This window comes from Acanthaster planci, linkage group LG01 (assembly GCF_054643075.1).
Source record: "Acanthaster planci isolate LZ-2023a linkage group LG01, COTS_SCS, whole genome shotgun sequence".
NCBI lineage: Eukaryota > Metazoa > Echinodermata > Asteroidea > Valvatida > Acanthasteridae > Acanthaster > Acanthaster planci.
Genome location: NC_141777.1, coordinates 10,241,698 through 10,262,793, shown reverse-complemented (window position 1 = coordinate 10,262,793; position 21,096 = coordinate 10,241,698). Strand labels below are relative to the sequence as shown.

Sequence of the window (21,096 nt, the reverse complement as noted above, 5' to 3'; positions counted from 1 at the left end):
AACAACTTGCAACTTGACCATGTATTCACATTTCATAATGTTCGCTGAGAAGTGATAATGCCCACTGCAGAAATCTCACACTGGCACCTGGATAAAGACAGTTTAATCTATTCTGATTTGTCAAGAGTCTGTAGACGGCTTGCCAAGTCCATATAAGGAATATACATGTACCAGTACCATAAAAAGGACGGGAGTGTTCGGGAAATTGAAAGTAAAATTCTAGAACAACATTGTTGGAAATCCATTATACAATATACATGTATTGACTTCTCTTGACTGTCTGACTAAAAAAAGGTATTTATGAATGGGAATAAATGATTATGTGCTCGGCCGGTTTTAAACTACCGGTAACTTTTAAGACTGGCTCAGGAGATTGAATACTGATAATGCCCAGGCCGCATTGCATCCATTCTCTTGAGCCGGTCTTACATACCTTAAGTGTACATTTAAGACCGGCTAAGCTCATTTTACATGTATTCTTTTTAATCAATTTTCATTGATGATTTTAACCTTAAGTTTACTTCATTTTACATAATACATGTACATAAAACGTCAGGCTGTTTCATTCAGTTTTTGCATGATCAAGTTGACAATTTCACAACTTTGTCCATGTACATGTAACATCTTGCCTGCTGAATAAACATTAAGATCATGCAGATTCATGACAGCTTGATTCAAGCCTTTTCCTGGCCGCAGGTAAGGAAACAATTTGTGATACAAGGGCTATCTTGTTCATTTCAGAAACACTTTTGGGGGAATGTTTTCAAAATTTGGGGAAGCTTGATAAATTTCACAGCTGCAAACCTAACTGAAATCGCCTACATTTACATATACGGTACATGTTGTTCTGTTTGTCCATTGCAGAAAGGGGAATTAATTTTATGCTTTTGATTTGAAAACCGATTGACTAATCATACGCCCTAAATAATGCAAAATGAAAATGCAATGAAAAACATGCATGCTTTTAAAACATTTTTCAGTATCTCAAATAAAACAATCACTTTGCTACCTGATACACGTACAAAGATGAGCGTGAGTTGACTTGAGTACAAGTTGAGTTGGGAGTAGTAGGGTACATACATGTACATGTACATTCCGTTGCTGAACTCCGCCTAAAATTTTTGCCACCTGAAACTGATGGTCTGATGTGGCATTCTCCTGTACAGTGGGGTTGTACCCGTATCAATAAGTGAAACAACACCCACAAAGGGACTGTACACAATTACATGTAGAAGTTGCACATACATGTACTTCAAAGTTTATGTGTACATGTATACACATGTACTTCCCCATGGCATACCTGTGTAGTGAGTATACTGTACTGGTCACATGTGTGTGTTGTTGTGTGCTTTAACATGTACACACAAGTTACATTGTATACATGTACATGTGTATGTAGTTGCCCAAGCAGATTCCACACATTGCACATTACATGTATGTCATGTACATGTTAGCCTACATGTAAATTGTTTTTGGCATTGAATCATTTCATCTGTATTGCATCACATTTTTTAATGGTTTTAGGTAATTCTGTGATCCATTCTCAAAATTACATCACATTTGCTGCGTGCAATTTGTAATACAATTTCCGACTGAGATTTCTAATAAAAAAAATGAATAAAAAAATCTTTGGAGATTTTTGACAAACTTGTAGTCACCCGAACAATTATTGGTAAATTAGGTCAAAGAGGATGAAAATCCCATGACCCAATTGCTGCATCACAGGGACCACACGTACAAAACATGTATACAATACGACCGTTTCACAATAGTGCACCACCAAGAGCTTGCAATGCGTTGGCCAATCACAATGCGCAAAATTTGTTGACCCAATGCGCATTTGGAAATCGTTGACAAATTTTGCGCGTTATGATTGGCCAGCGTGTTGCAAATTCTTGGTGGCACAATATTGTGAATTCCCCGTATTGCACATGCAACTTGGAAAGTTTTCGCTGTGGAGAAATCATGTGCAGTGTGCATTAGATTGGTTCCTGCCGTCGCACTGTGCCGCAGATACACAGTCGATGGCAAATATTCTGACTCCCCCCCAGTTTTTACTTTAATCATTTATTTTGTGTTTTCTGTCCATAACTAATTGATTGCGACACAAAATCAACTTTTGCTCTACAAACATATTTGCTATACTTGTACATGGACAAAATTTGGAATGAAATCACTCACGCTCATTGCATGAATTTGTACATACGGATGTACATATTGTGTACACATGTACTTTTATTGGTAATTACAAGTAGGCTGTAATGGTTTTCATGTACTGATGTAAGTGTCAATACCTAGTTGCTTGAATAGTCATATAAACCTACAGCTGACAACTTCCCCTGGCTAGGACCTGATGTTGTGCTTCAATGAAACAAATCCTTGTAATACTAGAATCAACATTGTTGGAGGGCATTGGTGTCACTGCAACCAGTGGTTCCGTGCTGCCACAAGTGGTGTGTATTGGATGGCCTAGGGAAAAAAATTAATTAATTTAAATAAAATACATGTACATGTACAGGTATGTTTACTGAACATTTCCCTATCTGCATGAACCCTATCTGAATGGTGTAACTCATTTTTTTTTCCAGGGAAATGCAAATTTAAAGTTTGAATGTGGTGCAAAAGTGGTTCCATGGACTTGTTTAAATCCATGTAACTAGTACCATTTAAAGTACCGGTACTGTTCATTCAGTCGAAAGAAATATCCCTCAACCTCTCTTGCCGATTTTTAAATATCAGTCACATTGCCTCGACTTAAAATGGTTGTTTAACCATATCTTGACCAACGTGGCAGCTTCTCTTCGCATTTATAAAAAAATTGCCATTTTGGGTGTTCAAGCCCACTGTGAGAATGTTCAGAGTAAAAAGAAAAAGCTTCGGCAAACAAATCTAATGTTTTGATCATGTCATAATGGGGCTCCAGTTCCTAACTCCCCCCCCCCCAGAGTTTCTTGACCTTAATTGAAGAATAGACGGGTGAACTACATGTACATGTATATGTGTAAGTTACATGTACATGTATGGTACATAAACGTGTAGATGTCATTCTTGGCAAATGCAAATGACCGCGGCCATAAATATGACCATCTGCTATCTGCCTGAAGTTCATCAGGAGTACTCTGTTTTTAATTGGGACGTTCAACTTTATCATACGATCAAGTGTTGACATCACCTTGACTTGTCGGATCAACATTGTCCATGTAAAAGCGAATTCAAGTCGCTGACATTGTCCGACCAGTTTTAATTCACAGTTCATTTTGGGCAAGCTCAGTACTACGTGTATGTTAAGCTCATTACCCTATGTATAGATCTACCCACCTTATTTTCAGATACATGTACATGTACCATGTCATGGGAAACAGAACTTTGTTTATTTTGGCCACATGGAGAGCTACAGGTGCCCCTGTATTTGACTCATATGCACAGTAGGTACGTGTATTTTTCATATACCGTACATGTACTTGTAGCTCATGTATGCACACGTACGTGTACTGGTGTAAGAGAGACTTAAGTGAAATAGGTTTATACATGTAGGCCTGTCACTCAGATTGAAAAAAGATGAGATGGAGAATTTGTATTTTATAACTCCATTTTTTTTTCACATCCAAAGTGCACTGAGGGGGCCGAAGTCTGACATTTGCAAACCAGGAACAGAATGACTGAAAATTACAATAGTCTAAACAACAGAACTGTTACCTGTTTTATGATGATCCTGCCTTTTACACAACAAATTACATGGATCAAGTGTGCTAATATAGAAGGTGTTGTCATTTTTTATAGTTGGGAGCATTAATGTGGTGTTTTGTGCTTGAAATCTAACAAATAGTTTCTCCACAAATTTAAATGCAGGTCAATAGGACCATGAATTTAGTGAAAAATTCATCTGAAAAAGTGCACTCTGACAAGAGGCACACTTGCAGAAAAAACCAAAAAAATATTAAAAATCTTAGCTGGCAGCAGTGTACCGGTAAAGCTAATGAAAAATTAATGTAACTGGCCCTTGCTGGTGATGATCTCGATCTCACTTGGTATACCGCTAGCTGACAATCTCCTGCAGGAACATCATTCAGCTTGGAAGGGGTGGACAAGCCATTGATGAGTGCAGAAAGACCTGAAGGGCATCACTCGTTTGCTGTCTCTTATGCCAGTAATGTGATGCTATCAGGTCAAAAAAGCAGCAAGATAAACCCTTTTGAGAGTGTGGCATTGCTTTGATATTGGAGAAAGTCAGGCTCAGGTAAGATTGTGAGAGAGAGAATAAACACAACTTGCTCAGTGAAAACTGCTCAAAAAACAAAAAATGTTTGGCTTTATCAATGTGGTCACATGAGAGAATTGTTGAAACTCAACAGAGAGTACAGCGAAAACATGTTCAGTGTTGTCTTTAATATGTCACTCTTAAATAGGAAACTACTTGAGATGGCTGAGAAATCTGTATTTCTCTGTCCCAAATTGACTTTTTTCGTCCTGGTGACATACTGTTGCTGATGCCTGTGCATCTGGCTACCACATTCTAACATTCTGGCATTGTGAGTAAGATTCTAACTGAAAACAAAACCCACATTTTTTTTCACAAAACGTGCCACAAGTAGAGAGTGTTCCATGCAGAAGTTGTCTAACGACACGTACGGTGTACATTTCAATGAATCATGCACTGAATGTTTGCTTCAAAAGGAATGTTGTCAATTTTGTCCTTTTCCTGCAGAATCGAGAAAATGTTGGCCAACTCTAACATGTAGGAAGTCTGAAAATTGGCCCAAAGCTGTTTTCTATAGAGGTTGACCACTTTACAAAGTCTAGCATGGAAATAAGGACACTGTGTACACTTATCTAATAATTTTGGTCATGTGGTGAGGCCACATGCCATTTTCCCCCATAGCAAAACAAAATTTGTGGTTGTGGGGGTGCTTTTAGAAAATCCTCACCATTGAGGAGTAAAATTTCTTAGACTTGCTCCTGTTGAAGTCTGTTTGATTTATTTATGACTGTATCAATAGACCTAATAGCTGGATGCTGCTGGTTTCCTAGCCAGTAACTGTACAGTTGGCATGTGTCACATTCTATTGGACCTGTCTGACCTACAGAAAAAAAAAAGGCACAGGTGCATTCTGTTGGGTCTGGCAAGCAGGTTATCTCACAATTGTAACTCACAAACAGTTAAGGGATTGTGTGGGATCTAGCAGAGAAGTCCCAAGGAACCAGTACAGAGTCAGGATTACACTTAAAATCGTTCAAATATGTGTACTTGTTTATAATACCACATGTACATGTACATGTGTACAGCAGTTACGTGTAGGGATGCACTCAGATGGATATGTACCGGAGCAGTGTGTGTCTACTTTCATCAAGTTTTTATACATGTACATGTACATGTAGCTTACTGCTATTACTTGTACAGTACATGTAGTATTAGACTTTGGAGCATGTCAATTGTATCACTGCAAAACACACGTACATGTATACACTGTAGATTACATGTACCTAAGATAATGCCATAAAACTTGTTGACAAAACTGTCATGACTTTTTTATGGTACTTACATGTGTTTTACATGTTTATAGTGAGGGTAGTACATGTAGGGGATGTGGGCCGACCTAATCACTGCATTAAAGGGACCATTTCTTTCAGAAATGTTGAGACGGAATTTTGGGGATAAAAAATGTGTCTCCATAGTGATTTTGGTCCCTACAGTGCCTATTACTTTGACGTGTGTTGCCCAACAACTTTATATCACATGTATAACCGGTATGAGTGGGTGTAAAAACACACATACAAAAAGTACCAATATTCACACCATGGCAACAAGTTCAAGGGGTATTTTTGTTTCCAAGGCACTAAAAATGAAATGAAGTTAAAATCATTGAGGGAAAGCGATAGCCCTTTTACAGCGATTGTACAGTTATACCAGTATCCTTTACAGACTCTATTTACCACACATGTACATGCACAAAGCAGCCTCACATTCTGTGCTTGGTGATCTATGACTTCAGGAATTTCCACCAATTTAACTAACAATACCCTATGATGTAATGTACAATGGTAGGCTTGGAAGCTGTTCCTTAATTCTATTCATGCTAGATTTGTGGACTGTGTGTATACATACATGTAAATCTGTGCAAACACCACACTGTTTATGTACATGTATCTCTTAAGGGTAATTCATACATACCGGTACACTTGGTGGTATTCCAGTGGCTGGTAGGAATCTACCCAATAAAATTGTTGACTGCAAAAATGAGCCCATTGCCTTTGTACATGGTAGTGGGTATTTTGCATCATGGAACTGTTTGTTATTTTTTTTTGTTGGTGAAAAGTTGGTACAAACTTTATTGGTGGCAGTAACAAACAACTTGACACAAGTTGCACAACTGTACATTGGCACATAAAACGCAAAATATGTAGTATGTCCATATGCATATTTAATATCACGCTTGTTAAAAAACGTGGGTTACATAAATTTGTTTTTATATTCAATTAAAATTTTTAGTTCGTCTGAATGTTTCAGAAATACTGTGTCAAGTACAGTGTACATGTACATGCTTATTTTTAAATTTTACATGCATGCCTGCATGCTACTGGTAACTTTAAACACATTTTGTTGCCTTTGTAGAGACCAGTGCTGAAAACGTTTGTGGTTCTCAGTGTGCAAGGACTTGGAGGTTTGGATAACTTCATCATACACCATAAAGCTGGGTTCCTTTTCACATGCTTAGTGACTTTCCAATATTGGACCCACACCAGACTACCACTTACTCAACTGACTGAAATTTTGCTGAGTTGTACATGTACCCAACAAGTGTGCAGTACGTGTACGTGTATGAACATGTAATGGTAAGATACCACCGTGTGTCAGTGTGCTCACACTTGTACCTGTTGTGCAGGCCAATAGGTCCTGTATACATGTACGTGTATTGCCACTCATTCCCTTCAGTCACACAAAAAGTGTGTACACTGCTTGTTCCCCAAACAGTAGTTGACTAAAGTCCATTCTGAGCTCAGATTCCACCCAGTGTACATACATACATGTACTGTTGTTCACTATTAAGCAGATGTTGGGCATTATACATACAGTACGGCCCGAAATTAAGAGACATCCACGCGAGGGATCCACGCGTGGAGAGGGAATCCCACGCGTGTGTCAGTTAAGTTTCGGCGACTTAAAAAAAAATCCCACGCGAGGCGTTGATACTTTCCACGCGTGGGAAGGAAATAGTCGTCCGCACAAAAAAAGTAGTTCTTGGCACATTTCCACCCGTGGCTCCACGCGGGCTGTCCACATTCCTCTATGTGGTTCACGCAAGTCCTCCCTTGTGTACCAACAGTTTTGAAATACCTTAAACTAAAAATGCAAACAACACACCGAGAAATGCGGCAACCTCAAACCATGGAGGTGTGATTCTACCTCCATGCTCAAACAAAAACGGCGGCAACCTCAATCAAAAAAGGTTATCCTAAGTCTGGAATTTTTATGGCAAAGCCTGGAGAAGGCACGTACATGTAAAATAGCTGTCCAAACGGTTTTTTTTTACTTCAAAGACGAAGACCTGTTTAAGTTTTGCCGCATTCGATGAACTTGAGTCTCCAGCAGTTTTACGTGAATACGATTGGAATTTACAGAGTTTGATTGGTTTGTATGACGGTGTCAAGGTACCAAAAATCGGATTGTGCCATCAGGGTCACAGTACCCATAAATGTACACATGTAACAGTGCAACGAACACCGTTGAAATCGCCGCAGTTGTACCTAGGCACATGTAGTAACAATCCGAGAAAAAAACTGTTTGGAAGTCAATGGCTCCTGATGGGAGAAAAATCCAGGCGCCATGCAGCAATTTTACGAAGGTTTGGTAATCACCTGCGCTGAATATTCATGAACGCACGTGCACACCATGTAGTATAAATACAGTGTTTACATCGTCCATGCTGTTGCCCGGCACATGCAGCCACAAAATGAGCATGTACATGATCACCGATGAGGTCAATCCACAAAATCAGTCTTCACGTTGCAGCAAAAAATGAAGCCCTAGCCGTGGTTTATAAAACGGCCCTGGTGTCCGTATACAGTACATCAACATCGTATGTTTTGATCGGGAACCAACCAACACGTGCGTGTGATCGCAAAACGTGTACTGTACAGCGCACACGCGTAAGCTTCAAATTTACGATGCGACTTGCGCTGCTATTTCTACCTTTCCAGAACGAATTTTGAGTGCATTATTATTTTTTATTTTTAAGCATACTCAAAATGGTGCAAGTACATTTTGTATGTAGTTTGTAAGCTATTTTAAGTCGCAAATGGCAACTGTATGGTGAAAATATGATAGCAATCGCAAAAATTTGGTGGCATTTGCGACTGATTTAGGCACTATTTAAAGCTGCTTAAGCACCCGATCTGAGAAAACAGATGAACGGGAATTTGAGGCATCTTGTATTCACTGGGAAGGTACCGAATCAGAGAACTGGGTTACTGCGCGGCGACAACGTTCATTCGATCAACAACGAGTTGCCGCCGTGAAAATGCCGTATTTAAGTCAGTCGTGATTCGAAAAGCTCGCGTTTCAACTTTGGATTGTATACGTATCATAAGGCAAGATCAATCGATCGATAAATCCGTAGCATATGACACTAGGGAGACAATGGCTCCTTTAAGAGTCATCCCAGAAAACTCACATTGTGAATACAGCGTGTAGTTTTTCTGGAAACTTAACCACAGCGGTACATTTTTGTATTAATATTCATCAGCGCTGTCATTTATGATATATTGTTAGTTATTTTGAGTCCAGGCGTCTTTTAAGAAAAAATGAACAAACAAGGTTCATTGAAGGTCGGATCATTAATATTTTTCTTTGAAATCAATGCACTCTTTTGGGGAGACAGAATGTGGAGTTTTTGCAATGGTCGGGTAACACAGATTTGAATGAAAAAACTGTAACCTGAATACCTAAACATTGGAAAGTGTAGTGAGGATGGGATGTCAGATATCGTTAATGAAGAAACAATGACGTGCATCTTTCCCATTGGATTGCACCATCGTTTGGGGCGGGAATCGCTAGGCAGAACGCCAGTGGTTTGTTTTTGTGTGTGTGTGATCTCCTAGACCTGGAGAGGATCGTCGGATAAAAATTTAGTTTAAATAAGCCTTTGCATCTTAAAGTTTAAAGGGTTACAGAAATTCAAAACATTTAATTCACACGATACTGTGTGATACAGTTGAAATACTTCGCGCGAACTGAATGTTTTCAACTTCTGTATTCCCTTTAAATATCCACGCAAGGGAAACGCGAGGAGTGGTCACTTTGGGAGGAATGCCTAATAAAACGTAAATGCCCACGCGAGGAAACCGCGAGGAGTTACACGTACACAGCAGCAATTCCGACACATGCAGTACGTGTACTTTACAGGCCTATTACAGGTTAAACAAAGCTGACCTCTTCGGACACGCATTAGAAAACGCCCTGTTTACAAAGAGAATTCTTGGGTAAGGGGATAAGTCTTAAATTACCACATCAAACACACTGTTTAAATTAAAACATCAAACACGCTATTTTTCAAATTCAAGTTGTTTTTGTTTCAACAATCACAATTACAAAAATTCATAACCATACAATTTAAACAAATACATGTGTCAGTGATCATCAACTGTATCACAATGTTTTCGTGCATAACAAGCTGCAACAAGCTTAAGCATACAAATATGGGTTTAGAGACAAACTTCTCCTGAAGTAATGTGAACGTGTTGTCTGCCTAGATGATTGTCAGAGTTGTGGTACTGATTGCGCAAATCCTGGGTAGAGATAAATGGTCCATAATAAGGAGTTGAAAATTATCCTCGTCAGAAAATCAGTCGTACGTTGGGGCTTGTTTAGTTTTGTTTTTATACGTTGCTGATCGTTAAGAACAAGTTGGCTATAATTCAACTGCATGTACATGCAAACTTAACAATTACAATCAAATGAAAGTGAATATCGCCAAGTTACACAAAAATTGAACATTAAACATCTGTTGTCAAGAATTTGACTCTACTGGTGGGTGGGATGAAAAAGGCTTTGCTCAAGAATGAGATTCAAGTACTAACCGGACAAAGAGCACAATATGTGACCTGTCACCACAACATGAGCTGAAAGTCGGAATTTTCAAAAATTGAGATATTGGTATTTTTGAGTTCAGCAGAAAAAGAGCTCTCCGGTGGCATTTACATTGAACACTTTGGGTTGAAGTATAAGGTGACAATGTGACATTATTTTGGCAGCTTTGCGTCTTTGTTCCCGACATTTTTTCAACATTTCAGACCAGGCATGCATAATGCGACTGTCAACAATGCAGTGAAAATGACATTTTTTACTCTATGATCCTGCGAAATATTTGGAATTAAATAGGAGACGGATTAGTCTTTCCAAATAATACAAAATCCCCAAATTAACCTCCACTTCAATATGATTTTGAACCTTTGAAATAGGAAAGAGCGGTTTGCGACTTTGCGCTCATTTTTTCGTGACGGGTCACATATAGTCGCTTTACGACAAACTACAATAAAGACAAGATCTTGACCACAGTCATGCGATTTACTGTCTAAGTTTAAACTTCATTGTTCAGTCGCCTGCGCTTGCGCAAGATTTCGCGTCCATTGGTGTCAATTGCTCTTTTACAGTTACGCCATTCCATCTCCTGCAGACATTGTGGAACCTGAATAACGCGGAAAAAGTGGCGGCGCACCGCGTCCAATTTATCCTGGTCTAACTGACCCACTTCGCCACGCTTTGGTTTTCCGCACCTATTCGATGCAAGATCATCTTCATCAAAAAATCTTCGTGCCAGCCGGACAGCGAAGTTCACGCTCGACGAGCTTGCTCGTTGCATGCGTACCAACTCTTCAATCGGAAATTCGTCATCAGTCGCATCTGTGCTTGGAGATGGAAATGAATCGAGATCTAGAGTTGATACTGTGTCGAGTTTAATCGCTGGGTTAATTTGAATGAGCATTTTTTCAATGATAGTGAATTTTGCCATTATTTCTTTCCTCATATCCCTCTGTTCCCGTTGAAGTTCTTTGAGGAAGCTAACTACTTTGTCATCTTCAAATATCAGAGGGATTATTTTCTCCAGCGCTTCAACTTCATTGTCTTCTCCACTGTGGTCTTGGGTGTCTGTGCTATTGGAATCGTTTATTTTTTCTGTATGGATCTTGTCGCCATTGTCAACCCCCGAAATGTCAGTTGCGTAATCTCCCTCAGAACCGTCTTCATCTTCCTCGTCAGTCGTGTTTGTTTCATCCGCATCGTACCGATCTAAGACCATTTCGCTTGTGTCATCTTGATCAGTGCTGTCTGTCATGTCACCGTCAATCTTGTCTCTATCGTCCGTCACAAACTGATAAACGTCCGTTAAACCATCTCGATCAGTATCGTCAGAATCATATGGAGTTTCTACTTCAATATCGCCCGCGGTTTCTTCGTCTTTGTCGCCCAATGATTCTTCGTCAGTGTCGCATTCAGTTTCTTTGCTGTTGTCGCGCGCAGTTTCTTGGCTGTTGTCGCGCACAGTTTCTTCGTTGTTGTCGCACGCGGTTTCTTCGTCGTCAGACTCACCTTTGGTTTCTTCATCCTTGTCACCCGCAGTTTCTTCTACGTTGTCGCGCCCAGTTTCTTCTACGGTGTCGCGCGCAATTTCTTTGCCAATTTCGCGCCCAGTTTCTTTGCCATTGTCGCGCGCAGTTTCTTTGCCAATTTCACGCCCAGTTCCTTTGCTAATTTCACGCCCAGTTTCTTCTACGTTGTCGCGCCCAGTTTCTTCTACGGTGTCGCGCGCAGTTTCTTTGCCAATTTCACGCCCAGTTTCTTCTACGTTGTCGCGCCCAGTTTCTTTGCCATTGTCGCGCGCAGTTTCTTTGCCAATTTCACGCCTAGTTTCTTTGCCAATTTCACGCCCAGTTTCTTCTACGTTGTCGCGCCCAGTTTCTTTGCCATTGTCGCGCGCAGTTTCTTTGACAATTTCACGCCCAGTTTCTTTGCCAATTTCACGCCCAGTTTCTTCTACGTTGTCGCGCCCAGTTTCTTTGCCATTGTCGCGCGCAGTTTCTTTGCCAATTTCACGCCCAGTTTCTTTGCCAATTTCACGCCCAGTTTCTTTGCCAATTTCACGCCCAGTTTCTTCTACGTTGTCGCGTCCAGTTTCTTGGCCGTTGTCGCGTGCAGTTTCTTCGTCTTTGTCCCCTGTCGTGTCTTCATCGTCGTGGCCCTCTGCTTCTTCGCCATTGTCGTTTGTGTGTTGGCCCTGTCCCCGAAACAGTATACGAGCCTGTTCCTGTGGTTTCTTCTTTGTGGTAGTGCCGCCTTGTTTCTGCTGAAACAAGTAAGTTAGGAGTCGCCAAGTAACAAAAGTGGACTAAGATTTATTCTCTAGGAAATTTTCCATTTGTAAACAAAAAATCTTGACTAGCACGTGACGCTGGCCACGAGCTTCATGTTGGAGCGCAAAAGCGTGACATTTAAGGTTTGGTTAAATAACAGGATAAACAAAAAGGATGAAGACCCTGAAATCAGCTAAGAGTCTGGTATCCCCCCTCCGGCTGCGTTTAAGTCAGAACACAGGCGTTCTGGCTTGCACAGTCAAACGTTATCGAGACCCCAGAATTCATGGAGCTGTCAAACTGACATCAAAAGCGAGGCCACCAGAGCCAACTCCCCTGTGATCACTCGATACCAGCCTTTTTCTTTCTCCAAATATTCAGAGAGGTTCCGGATGTTGTAGAAGCCGGATAGTATAAATCTGTGGTTCCACGGGATTTTTCCTGATCGGGTGCTCGGAGGGAGTAATCTAGCAAATCATCAGACTAAAATTCACCTGTTCCATTTTCTCATGCTTTGGTTTCTTGACTTTCGTAGATTTGTCCAAAAGGGCTCTGTCATACTCGTTCAAAATTGTGCGGTCATCTACAGTAAGACAAATCAAAGTTGGGCCAGTTATGAAACAAATAGCCGAATTTCTGTTCTTCTTTAGTGTACATGTACACACCTCCGTCAATGTAATAACTTTGGTGTCACCTTAACAGTGCTTTAATATTTCTAGTTCATTCTTATGAACGAGGAGTTCCATTAACTGGGCGACGATTGCCTTCCCCTGCGCAGGTAGGCAGAGTTCCGAAATTGAACCAGAACCAGGCTGCTCAATTCAGATAAAACTGACTCGCTTGAGTATTATTTAATCCCAACACAACTTTCTCTTATGAAATGGAATTGTATTATTGGTTTTGTATATTATACATATTGCAACGTTTATTTGCTTGTCTAAATTGATTTCATTCATTATAGGAGTTTACCTGACATACAGAGGACCTTTGCTGATAGTCGTTCTCCAGACCACCTTACATGTACTGTGGATCCAGCAGTTATTTCATTATGTGGACCACAAAACTCCACCGCTAGCGTTTTGACAATGGCAGTTTTGTTATCCACGTCAAATAAAACTAAGCTTTCTCGTGGCACTATAAATTAAAGGAAAAACGTAAATTAAACAAAATGTGCACCCTTATCTTTCTCAGTTAAGCTGATGTGAAGAATGTGTGTTCAAATGAAGTCCGATATTACGGCCTACTTTAGTGGCACTTGTTCCTGTACGTGGCGTACCGTGCTTCAGCAAATAACCATCAAACTTTATACATGAACATGTATATACATCTATCTTTAAAAAGTTAAACCATGAATACCTCCATTCATAATTTGAACTACGTTTAAAGTCAATCAGAATATTGTTTTATATTGAACGTACATTGCATTTATCGTGCCCATTCTAAAACCTACGAGGCCGTGTACTCCCCACGGCCACGCCTAGTCCACGGGCTGCCCACGCGCTGCCCACGCGTGGCATAAGCCCCTGCTAGCGTAGCTATAAATATAGACCCATGCTTACAGTACATGTAGGTTAGGCTTATGACATCTGTATGCATAGTGAATGTGTAGCCTCCGTGCGTAGCGTTATTATGTAGGGCGTATATGTTAGTACTTGGGCAGTGCAGTACTTATGCATAGGCTAGTGCAAGAAATTGCTCTGTACTCGCATGACACACATTGAAGCAAATACTCACTTAGTCGTAAGTTGAGTGCAGGTGACAATTTTTAATTCATACTGTCTTGGCCCAAGTGAGGACCAATGAATTTCCCACCTTGTCTCAATTTGTCCGAGTTTCATGGCACTGGTCTATGCTCTCGCCATCAGAACAGGCGTACACTGTATGCGCATTATCGTAGAGCGGCATATGTGGGTGTGGCACTGCATTGGATGTTAGACGGGCCCTAAAGATACAGGCTTGCATTGTTTTTATCATGTTCTTAAGTTCGCATATTATGAGGTCAGATAGTTTTGAAGTATTGCTTGACTGGGTAATCACTTTCTACTCATGATAATTACATTTTATTCAGTACATACCTTTCAAACGCTGTCTCAAGGTGCTCATTTGAATTGTTGCCATTTTGCAGCCGCGATGCGCGAGAGGCAGGGAGGGCAGTACAGGTCATAGACTGGCAACCGGTCCAAAAGATAAGTGTCGGGGCCGTCTGAGGCTTTGCAGGATCAGTGTGGGTGATATTGATGAAATTTGGCGCAAGTGGTAGAAAGTAGAACATGGCCCTCCAATTTGCAAATAAACCTTAGTACCCGGATGCACGCCCTTGCCTTGCTATGACTTTTGGGATTACTTTTTCCAAATGGGAAATGTACGATCGGCATTTATCTGGGGTGACGCGTGTCCGCCAGAATTCCTTGATACCATTTACAAGGTGCATTTGGTTCTCTGGTTTGACTTTTCTTCTCAAAAAGTGTTTGAGCTCCGCCCAAAGGTTTTCAATGGGGTTCATGTCCGGTGATTCAGGGGGTGTCTTCCACCAGTTAATGCCAAGATTTTCCATTTCTTGCCGTGCCCTGTTGCTCGTATGTTTGGGGTCGTTGTCCTGCTGTAACCGGTATCCATCAGGAAAGACACGTGTTGCAAATGGGTGAAGTGTATCGCGTAAAATTTCGGTAGCGTAGAACTCACCATTCATTATACCTGAAAAAATGAGCAGGTCTGTTCGGCCACGCTTTGAAATTCCACCCCATACGTGTACTTTGCATGGATGTTTTGGTCTTGCTCGTAGTGTTCGTTCTTGGCCTTTCCTCCTGAAAGATCGTTTTAGATGTCGTTGAAGTTCAATAGAACATTCATCAGTCCAGATAACGTCGTCAAAGGTTTCTCCATTGGTCAGACACTCCTGAGCAAACTGCAGTCGCTTCGGCCTGTTTGCCTGTCGAATTAGTTGGCAATACCTCGTCCCCGATCTTTCCCAGCCGAGACGTTGCCGAACTCGTTTGACTGCAGACAGGGACAGCATAATGCCAGTTTCGTTTAAAATAGTGGTCTGCAGGTCGGTAGCATTAAGCTCGTTGTTTTCATTTAGGCTGTTATCTATTAGGTTCTCGATTTCCGCTGTGCATTTGGTTCTTCGGCCTGTCCGCCGCCTGTCGACAAGGCTTTTGTCCCGTCTCAACTTACGAATAAAGCCACGGATTCCGCTGATGGAGGCAGTTACATCATTCTCGCGTAAACACGCTTGGATGTCTTGAACGGATTTTCCAGCAGCGTTTAAGAGTGCAATTTTTTGTCTCGCAAACCTCCCAAAACGAGCCATACTACAACTTAAAGTGACAAGACCACGGGTGAAAAGACGATTAATACTCGCGTTTATAATTAATTTGCGACTGAAAATAGCCTGTACAGTTGTCTTATCGCCAAAATCGTAGTGCAATGTGTATTCCGCGCGTGGATTTCGCAAGGGACTTTTTTTGTACTTGTCTTAAATAATTTGCTTCCTGCCATGCCCTGATGCATGTATTGTTTTAACCATCGGTTTTCCGCGTGTACCCTCTCTATATAGCTTAGGGTAGGCATTAAAGATCACAGTGGGAGGAAACAATTGCGTATGCCACGCCTGGCTAGCTCGTACGGCTTTTCGATGTGCAATTAGTTTATTTGGAGGTGCACAATGAACGTAATGTATTCACTAAAAAAACTCTATTAAATTCGTACTTGTGAGCGGGGGGTAATATGGTTTACCAGACATTAAATTTTTTTGTTTTATCTTTTTGAAGACACATATAAATTGTTCAGGTCATTTGCCGATGTTGAAGTTTGGCACAAACAAGTGTGTGCCTGATTTCTGGATGACACAAGAAAGTAGGCCCAAATATCAGACTGGATTTTAACACAAAGTGTTCTTTTAAAGTTTCAAAGAAAGATTAGGTTTTTTTACAATGGGGATTGAAAAACTGCCAATTTCCAAACACAAGCAGTGATGTTTTGTGATCCAAACAAAACGAATAAACAAAACGAAATAGCTGCTGGATCCACAGTACATGACGTCCGGGGAGCGACTGTCGGGAAAAGTTCTATGTAAGTCAGGTGAACTCCTAAAGAATGAAATGAATTTCAACATACATGTTGCAATATTTATAATATATAAAAGCAATAATACAAAGCCATTTCATAATAGAAAGTCATGTTTGGGTTAGATATTAAAGTTTTATCTGAATCGAAGAGCCTGGTTCTTGCTCAATTACAAAACTCTACATATCCGTGCAGGGGAAGGCAATCGTCTCCTAGAAGGGACTGAACGGTTTTCAGCTCAGTCTTGAACTCCGGACAAAATGGTATGTTGCTAATTCTCCTCACCCAATTAATGGAAATCCTAGTTGTTCGTATAATGAACTAGAAATAATCACTGTTAAGATGACACTACGGTCACAGCTAGTAAAGTTACATTGACGGAGGTATGTTTACTGAGTTTAATCACTTCTTCGAAACGGACTCTTCTGTGGTTTGTCTTATCCTAGATGACTACACAAATTTGAATGAGTACGACAGAGCCCTCGTTTGGGACAATTCTACAAAGAATTCCAGGAACTGAAACATGAGAAATTAAACAGATGACTTTTTATTTGATGATGTTGCTGTCAACCCGACGTCATGTTAAAAGAATCGACTTTTCGCTCCCAGGCCTCTCATGTATTTATGTTTTCTGTTCTGATACAGTAACGTAAGATGCAAGTGATGAGTTTTCAAAATGTCTTACCTGGTCACTCCTGTCTCTAAGTGTTGCTTCAGCAGAAAGATGACAATACTAGGGCAAAGAAGAAACTTAGGGAATATGCAGGTAAACCAGTTCGGGAACAAAGTCATTCATAACGAAGAAACCATACATGTACGTGCATCTGTTGAAAAATCCGCGGACGACAATGACGAAAAATCGCGGTCGACATGTATGGAGAAAGGGCGGGTGACAACAGCGAGGGAACCTTGGGTGACACAGACGAAGAAACCACGTATGAAAATTAGTGTCTATTTACTTCCACCCAACATATACATGTATGTAAAAATGCAGTGAAGACAAATATTTATCTTTACAGGCATATATGCAAGACTAATCTTTTATGCCTTACAAATTGGTTCAGCTGCATGGAAATGAGTGATGGCTCCGTGGAAATTGTAATTTTACGAACTGTTATACCGTTGATTTTTATGGTCCTGATTATTTGCAATTGGAAACTGTTTAAATCAACCAAGCAATCTGAATTTGAAAAGGTCTGATAATGGCTACTGATAATTGAATATCTCCCCTTAATACCGGTACCTAAGAAGCCTCAGTACAGAAGTGTCTCTTTGCAAACAGATCTGACTTTTCATGAGTGCCCGAAATGGTAAGATTTGTTTTGCCCATTTTTGTTGAAATTTATGCACATTAAACAACGTTTACGAGTTGCCGCTGAGTAACCCTCCTCGCGTTTTCCTCGCGTGGGCATTTACGTTTTAATACGCATTCATCCCAATGTGACCACTCTCCGCGCGTTTCCCTCGCGTGAATATGCAACATACATCATTACACATGTAGTACGCATTAAAACCTTAAATTGCTGAAGCCTTAACATAATGAATATTAAAATAAACTTTGTACTCAACGAACCTTGCAGTCTTTCTAGCGATACTTGTGAATCTCCCACCCCACTCTCCGTTCCGTCAGTTACCAAGCACCTTACTGTTTCTGCTTTAACCTTAGTGTAGCACAATGATCAAAATCGTCAACTCAAATATCACCCTAGTGGCTATGGTAGACAAAACTGACATGCTTTGGTCATATGCTACGAACCAAGTCTGGATTTAGGAATAATCTATTGCTTGGTAAAACACAGGACCCGCGACAGAGAGGGGGCAGTACACAAAACAAGAAAAATCATCGGAAGAAATCTCGTTTATTTCAATCAATGAACAGAGATTGCGCAGGGTGTTACCCCTCCTGGTTGTCGGGCTTGGTAAAATTTGTGATTTTAAGCATGTTAACCTTGCCACTAAATCTGTGCTTAAAGTGTGATGCAGCCTTTTTCCTCCAGTTTATCATTTCTTACTCTGTCGAGTGAATCGAATCTGAAATGCTTTTTGTCGTTACCCCCCAACCTTTGTCTATAATTGGCAAACTCGCCCGAGATTTATAAAAAAAAATTAAGATTGAGTATCAAGATGTATTTTTGCGTTGGGGAGATGTTAATTATATATATAACGGCTTTGCCCTTACCCAACCCAATGAAAATAGTTCGCGATACCCGCTGCTTCATTTGACTCGGACCGGCCAGCCGACCCCGGCAAGCTCGGTGGTCGAGTGGTTAAGACACCTGCACTAGTAAGCAGGAGGTCGTGGGTTCGAGTCCCACCCGAGTAAGCTTGTGAGGTTTTTTTCGCAAGCTCTCGGACAAGCACTGAGCATACAGTGTTTATTAATATACGTTGGGTAAGGGCAAAGCCGTTATATATAATTGAGTATCAAGTTTAGTATCTTCATTTGGTGGTGCAAGGGTTTCTTACAGATGGCAGGCAATTAAGATTCCTTCAATATCTGCCGCTCAGAAGCTTCTGGCATTGGTTTTCCTTTCTCCCTGATTTGGAAGATACCAAACGGGCCAGATTGCAAGAAACAGGGATGTGATTGGAGAATTGGGAAAAATCCTGAAACTGCAAGCGCGACACGCAGCCGAGACTTCAGAAAACATGAAAGTGTGAACATCAAATGCGGCCTTCATATTACGCGCTGCGTGTGTGCAAGCGCAATGAGCATGAACACTGCGGTGCGTGTACGTACGATGCAGCTGGGCTCGATAAGCACGCTAGGCTTCTCATTTACTCATATAAAATGCACGCGAAATACAGTGCTGCAGCCGAACTGCCGAACCGAACCAAAACTCGTCGAACATGGCACTTTCGAACCGAACCGAACTGGTCGGTTCAAATGTTCGGCTTTCATATGGCATGGCATTGATAGCGCACGGAATGCACTCACGAAAACGTGATAAAAAAGCAAACACAACGAAAAATGGATAACGTGTTGTGCCGCACCGGCGCTCAGCACATGTGCGTGCACACACGTACATGTACATGTACCTGTACTATGAATGTACTGTACATGTACAAGTACATACAAGTATATACACATGTACGTGTACATGTACAGTAAACTTACGATGGCCCCGCATCACGCGATGGTTGTAAAAAGCACGCGGTGAGATTTTTCTAATAATCAACCGAGAACATGCAACGTACGGCGTTTCCACTGCACAACATTTCTAAATTCTCACTACATCCAACTGTGCTTAAGTATATTCAGATTTAGCATCATGTTTACAAATTTCCAATAGCCACGCCTTTACGCTTCACATTAGGCCAATGATGTCATAAATGGCCGTGCAAAACGAATTCTGATTGGATGCTGATCACAGTCGGACTCATGGTCGATGGATGCAACTCCGGAGGGAAAACTGATTTTGCCAGGCGGGCCTGTCCAGCGCTCCAGAGCGAGACAAGATTTGGGTCGTGCTGCAGCCCAACTTGCCTTTCGTTGACCGTATTTGATCAAAGTTGAAGCGTGAATACGTTGTAATGGAATTCAGCCAAATCTCTAAGTTTTAGCAAATCTAAAATAACAAAATGCCGTTATCCGTTCAAAAATGACTAATGGAAAACGCCCCTTTGACTACGTGGGCTCCATCCTGAAAACTTGATACCAAAGTTCTTCTTGGAATACATCGAAAGCCATTGTTTGGCTGTTGAATCTTTTCGTGAAAAATAACCAAAACCAATTCGCTCAAAATCTCATTGCCAATATCGACCATGCATGTCACACTCAGTCATACATGTACATGTTTGTAACGGAGTTTTCCTATTGGTTCAATGTGGTTGAACAGTTGAAAGCTTGTCTTATTTAGACTCCACACACTGCTTTGCTCCGTCGCACGCGGTTGTCAGAGGCACAGTGCATGCGTACGTGTAACACAGTGACGTCGGCGCTGAGGCCTCTACTCTATTTTATGAAGGTTTTATGAAGGAGCATGAATATTAATTAAATATGCCAAGTTAGCGCACTATTTCCGCCATTCAATTTGTTAAGTGAAACGTCACACCACTTTAACCCACACCCACTGCATGTGAAATTCGTTAAGTGAAACGTCACACCTCTTTAACCCACACCCACTGCATGTGAAACAATGGAAACCGAAAGGAAACTTTAGCATTCGTCCAATCGCAGTGTTGCATGACTGACGAAGTCGTACTGACAAGCCGGGTAGAAGCTTGCTCAATTTATGACAGATCGATTTCAATATATGCCGCAAGGCAATCAAAATGGCGGTAAAACACCGTAACGAAACTGCCGCGAAACAGATTTTCGTTGTCACGAAAAGAGGGATATTTAGTGCCAAAAATAAAGACGCAACGCAGGTTTGGAATTTTATTGATCAATAACATTATTTTCGAAAAATCACAATGCACACTTGCGTATACATGTACACACTTTTTTGCGATGTTTGCGTACATGTAACTCCGAAATATCATGACGAATAATTGTGACAACTCGAACAGAACCGATGTACGGAAAAAGGATGATTACTACAGTAAAATGAAGCCAAACACACAGCAGTAACGTTGAGTGAACCTTGGATTTGAAAATCGTAATGCACTTGTTCTTTTTGCGCGGCAACAATGGGCCTGCTCGTGTGCTGCAGCTGGCTGGGCTGCGCCGTGGCATGCCCG

At 41.0% G+C, this 21,096-nt stretch overlaps 2 protein-coding genes across 5 annotated transcripts in view; one reads left to right on the top strand and one right to left on the bottom strand.

The window, feature by feature from the left end:
- The window catches only part of LOC110983957 (uncharacterized), a 44,559-nt gene that overhangs the window by 3,671 nt on the left and 19,792 nt on the right, over window positions 1-21,096 (top strand). The gene's annotated exons all lie outside the window — the stretch shown is intronic.
- Window positions 9,544-19,921, bottom strand: LOC147800322 (uncharacterized). Of its 4 annotated transcripts, none has more exons than XM_087141180.1 (4): window positions 14,421-14,541; window positions 13,315-13,479; window positions 12,840-12,928; window positions 9,544-12,338 (listed from the first exon to the last, which is right to left on the bottom strand). In XM_087141180.1, the coding sequence occupies exons 1-4, from the start codon at window positions 14,461-14,463 to the stop codon at window positions 10,575-10,577; spliced, it is 2,061 nt and encodes a 686-aa protein (XP_086997306.1). In that variant the 5' UTR covers window positions 14,464-14,541; the 3' UTR covers window positions 9,544-10,574. The 4 variants fall into 4 exon arrangements, with proteins under 4 accessions (XP_086997306.1, XP_086997309.1, XP_086997323.1 ...); XM_087141183.1 differs by having other exon boundaries at window positions 9,544-12,335; XM_087141197.1 differs by lacking the exons at window positions 13,315-13,479; window positions 14,421-14,541 and adding an exon at window positions 17,099-19,921 and having other exon boundaries at window positions 9,544-12,335.

Bases quoted from the DNA above. Each gene is read 5' to 3' on its own strand.
- LOC147800322 (XM_087141180.1), bottom strand. From the start codon at position 14,463: ATGGCAACAATTCAAATGAGCACCTTGAGACAGCGTTTGAAAG. The intron at 12,929-13,314 runs GTAAACTCCTAT...GTCTTACTGTAG, and splicing joins AAAGGTCCTCTGTATGTCAG to ATGACCGCACAATTTTGAAC. The intron at 12,339-12,839 runs GTGAATTTTAGT...TACTTGTTTCAG, and splicing joins AGCATGAGAAAATGGAACAG to CAGAAACAAGGCGGCACTAC.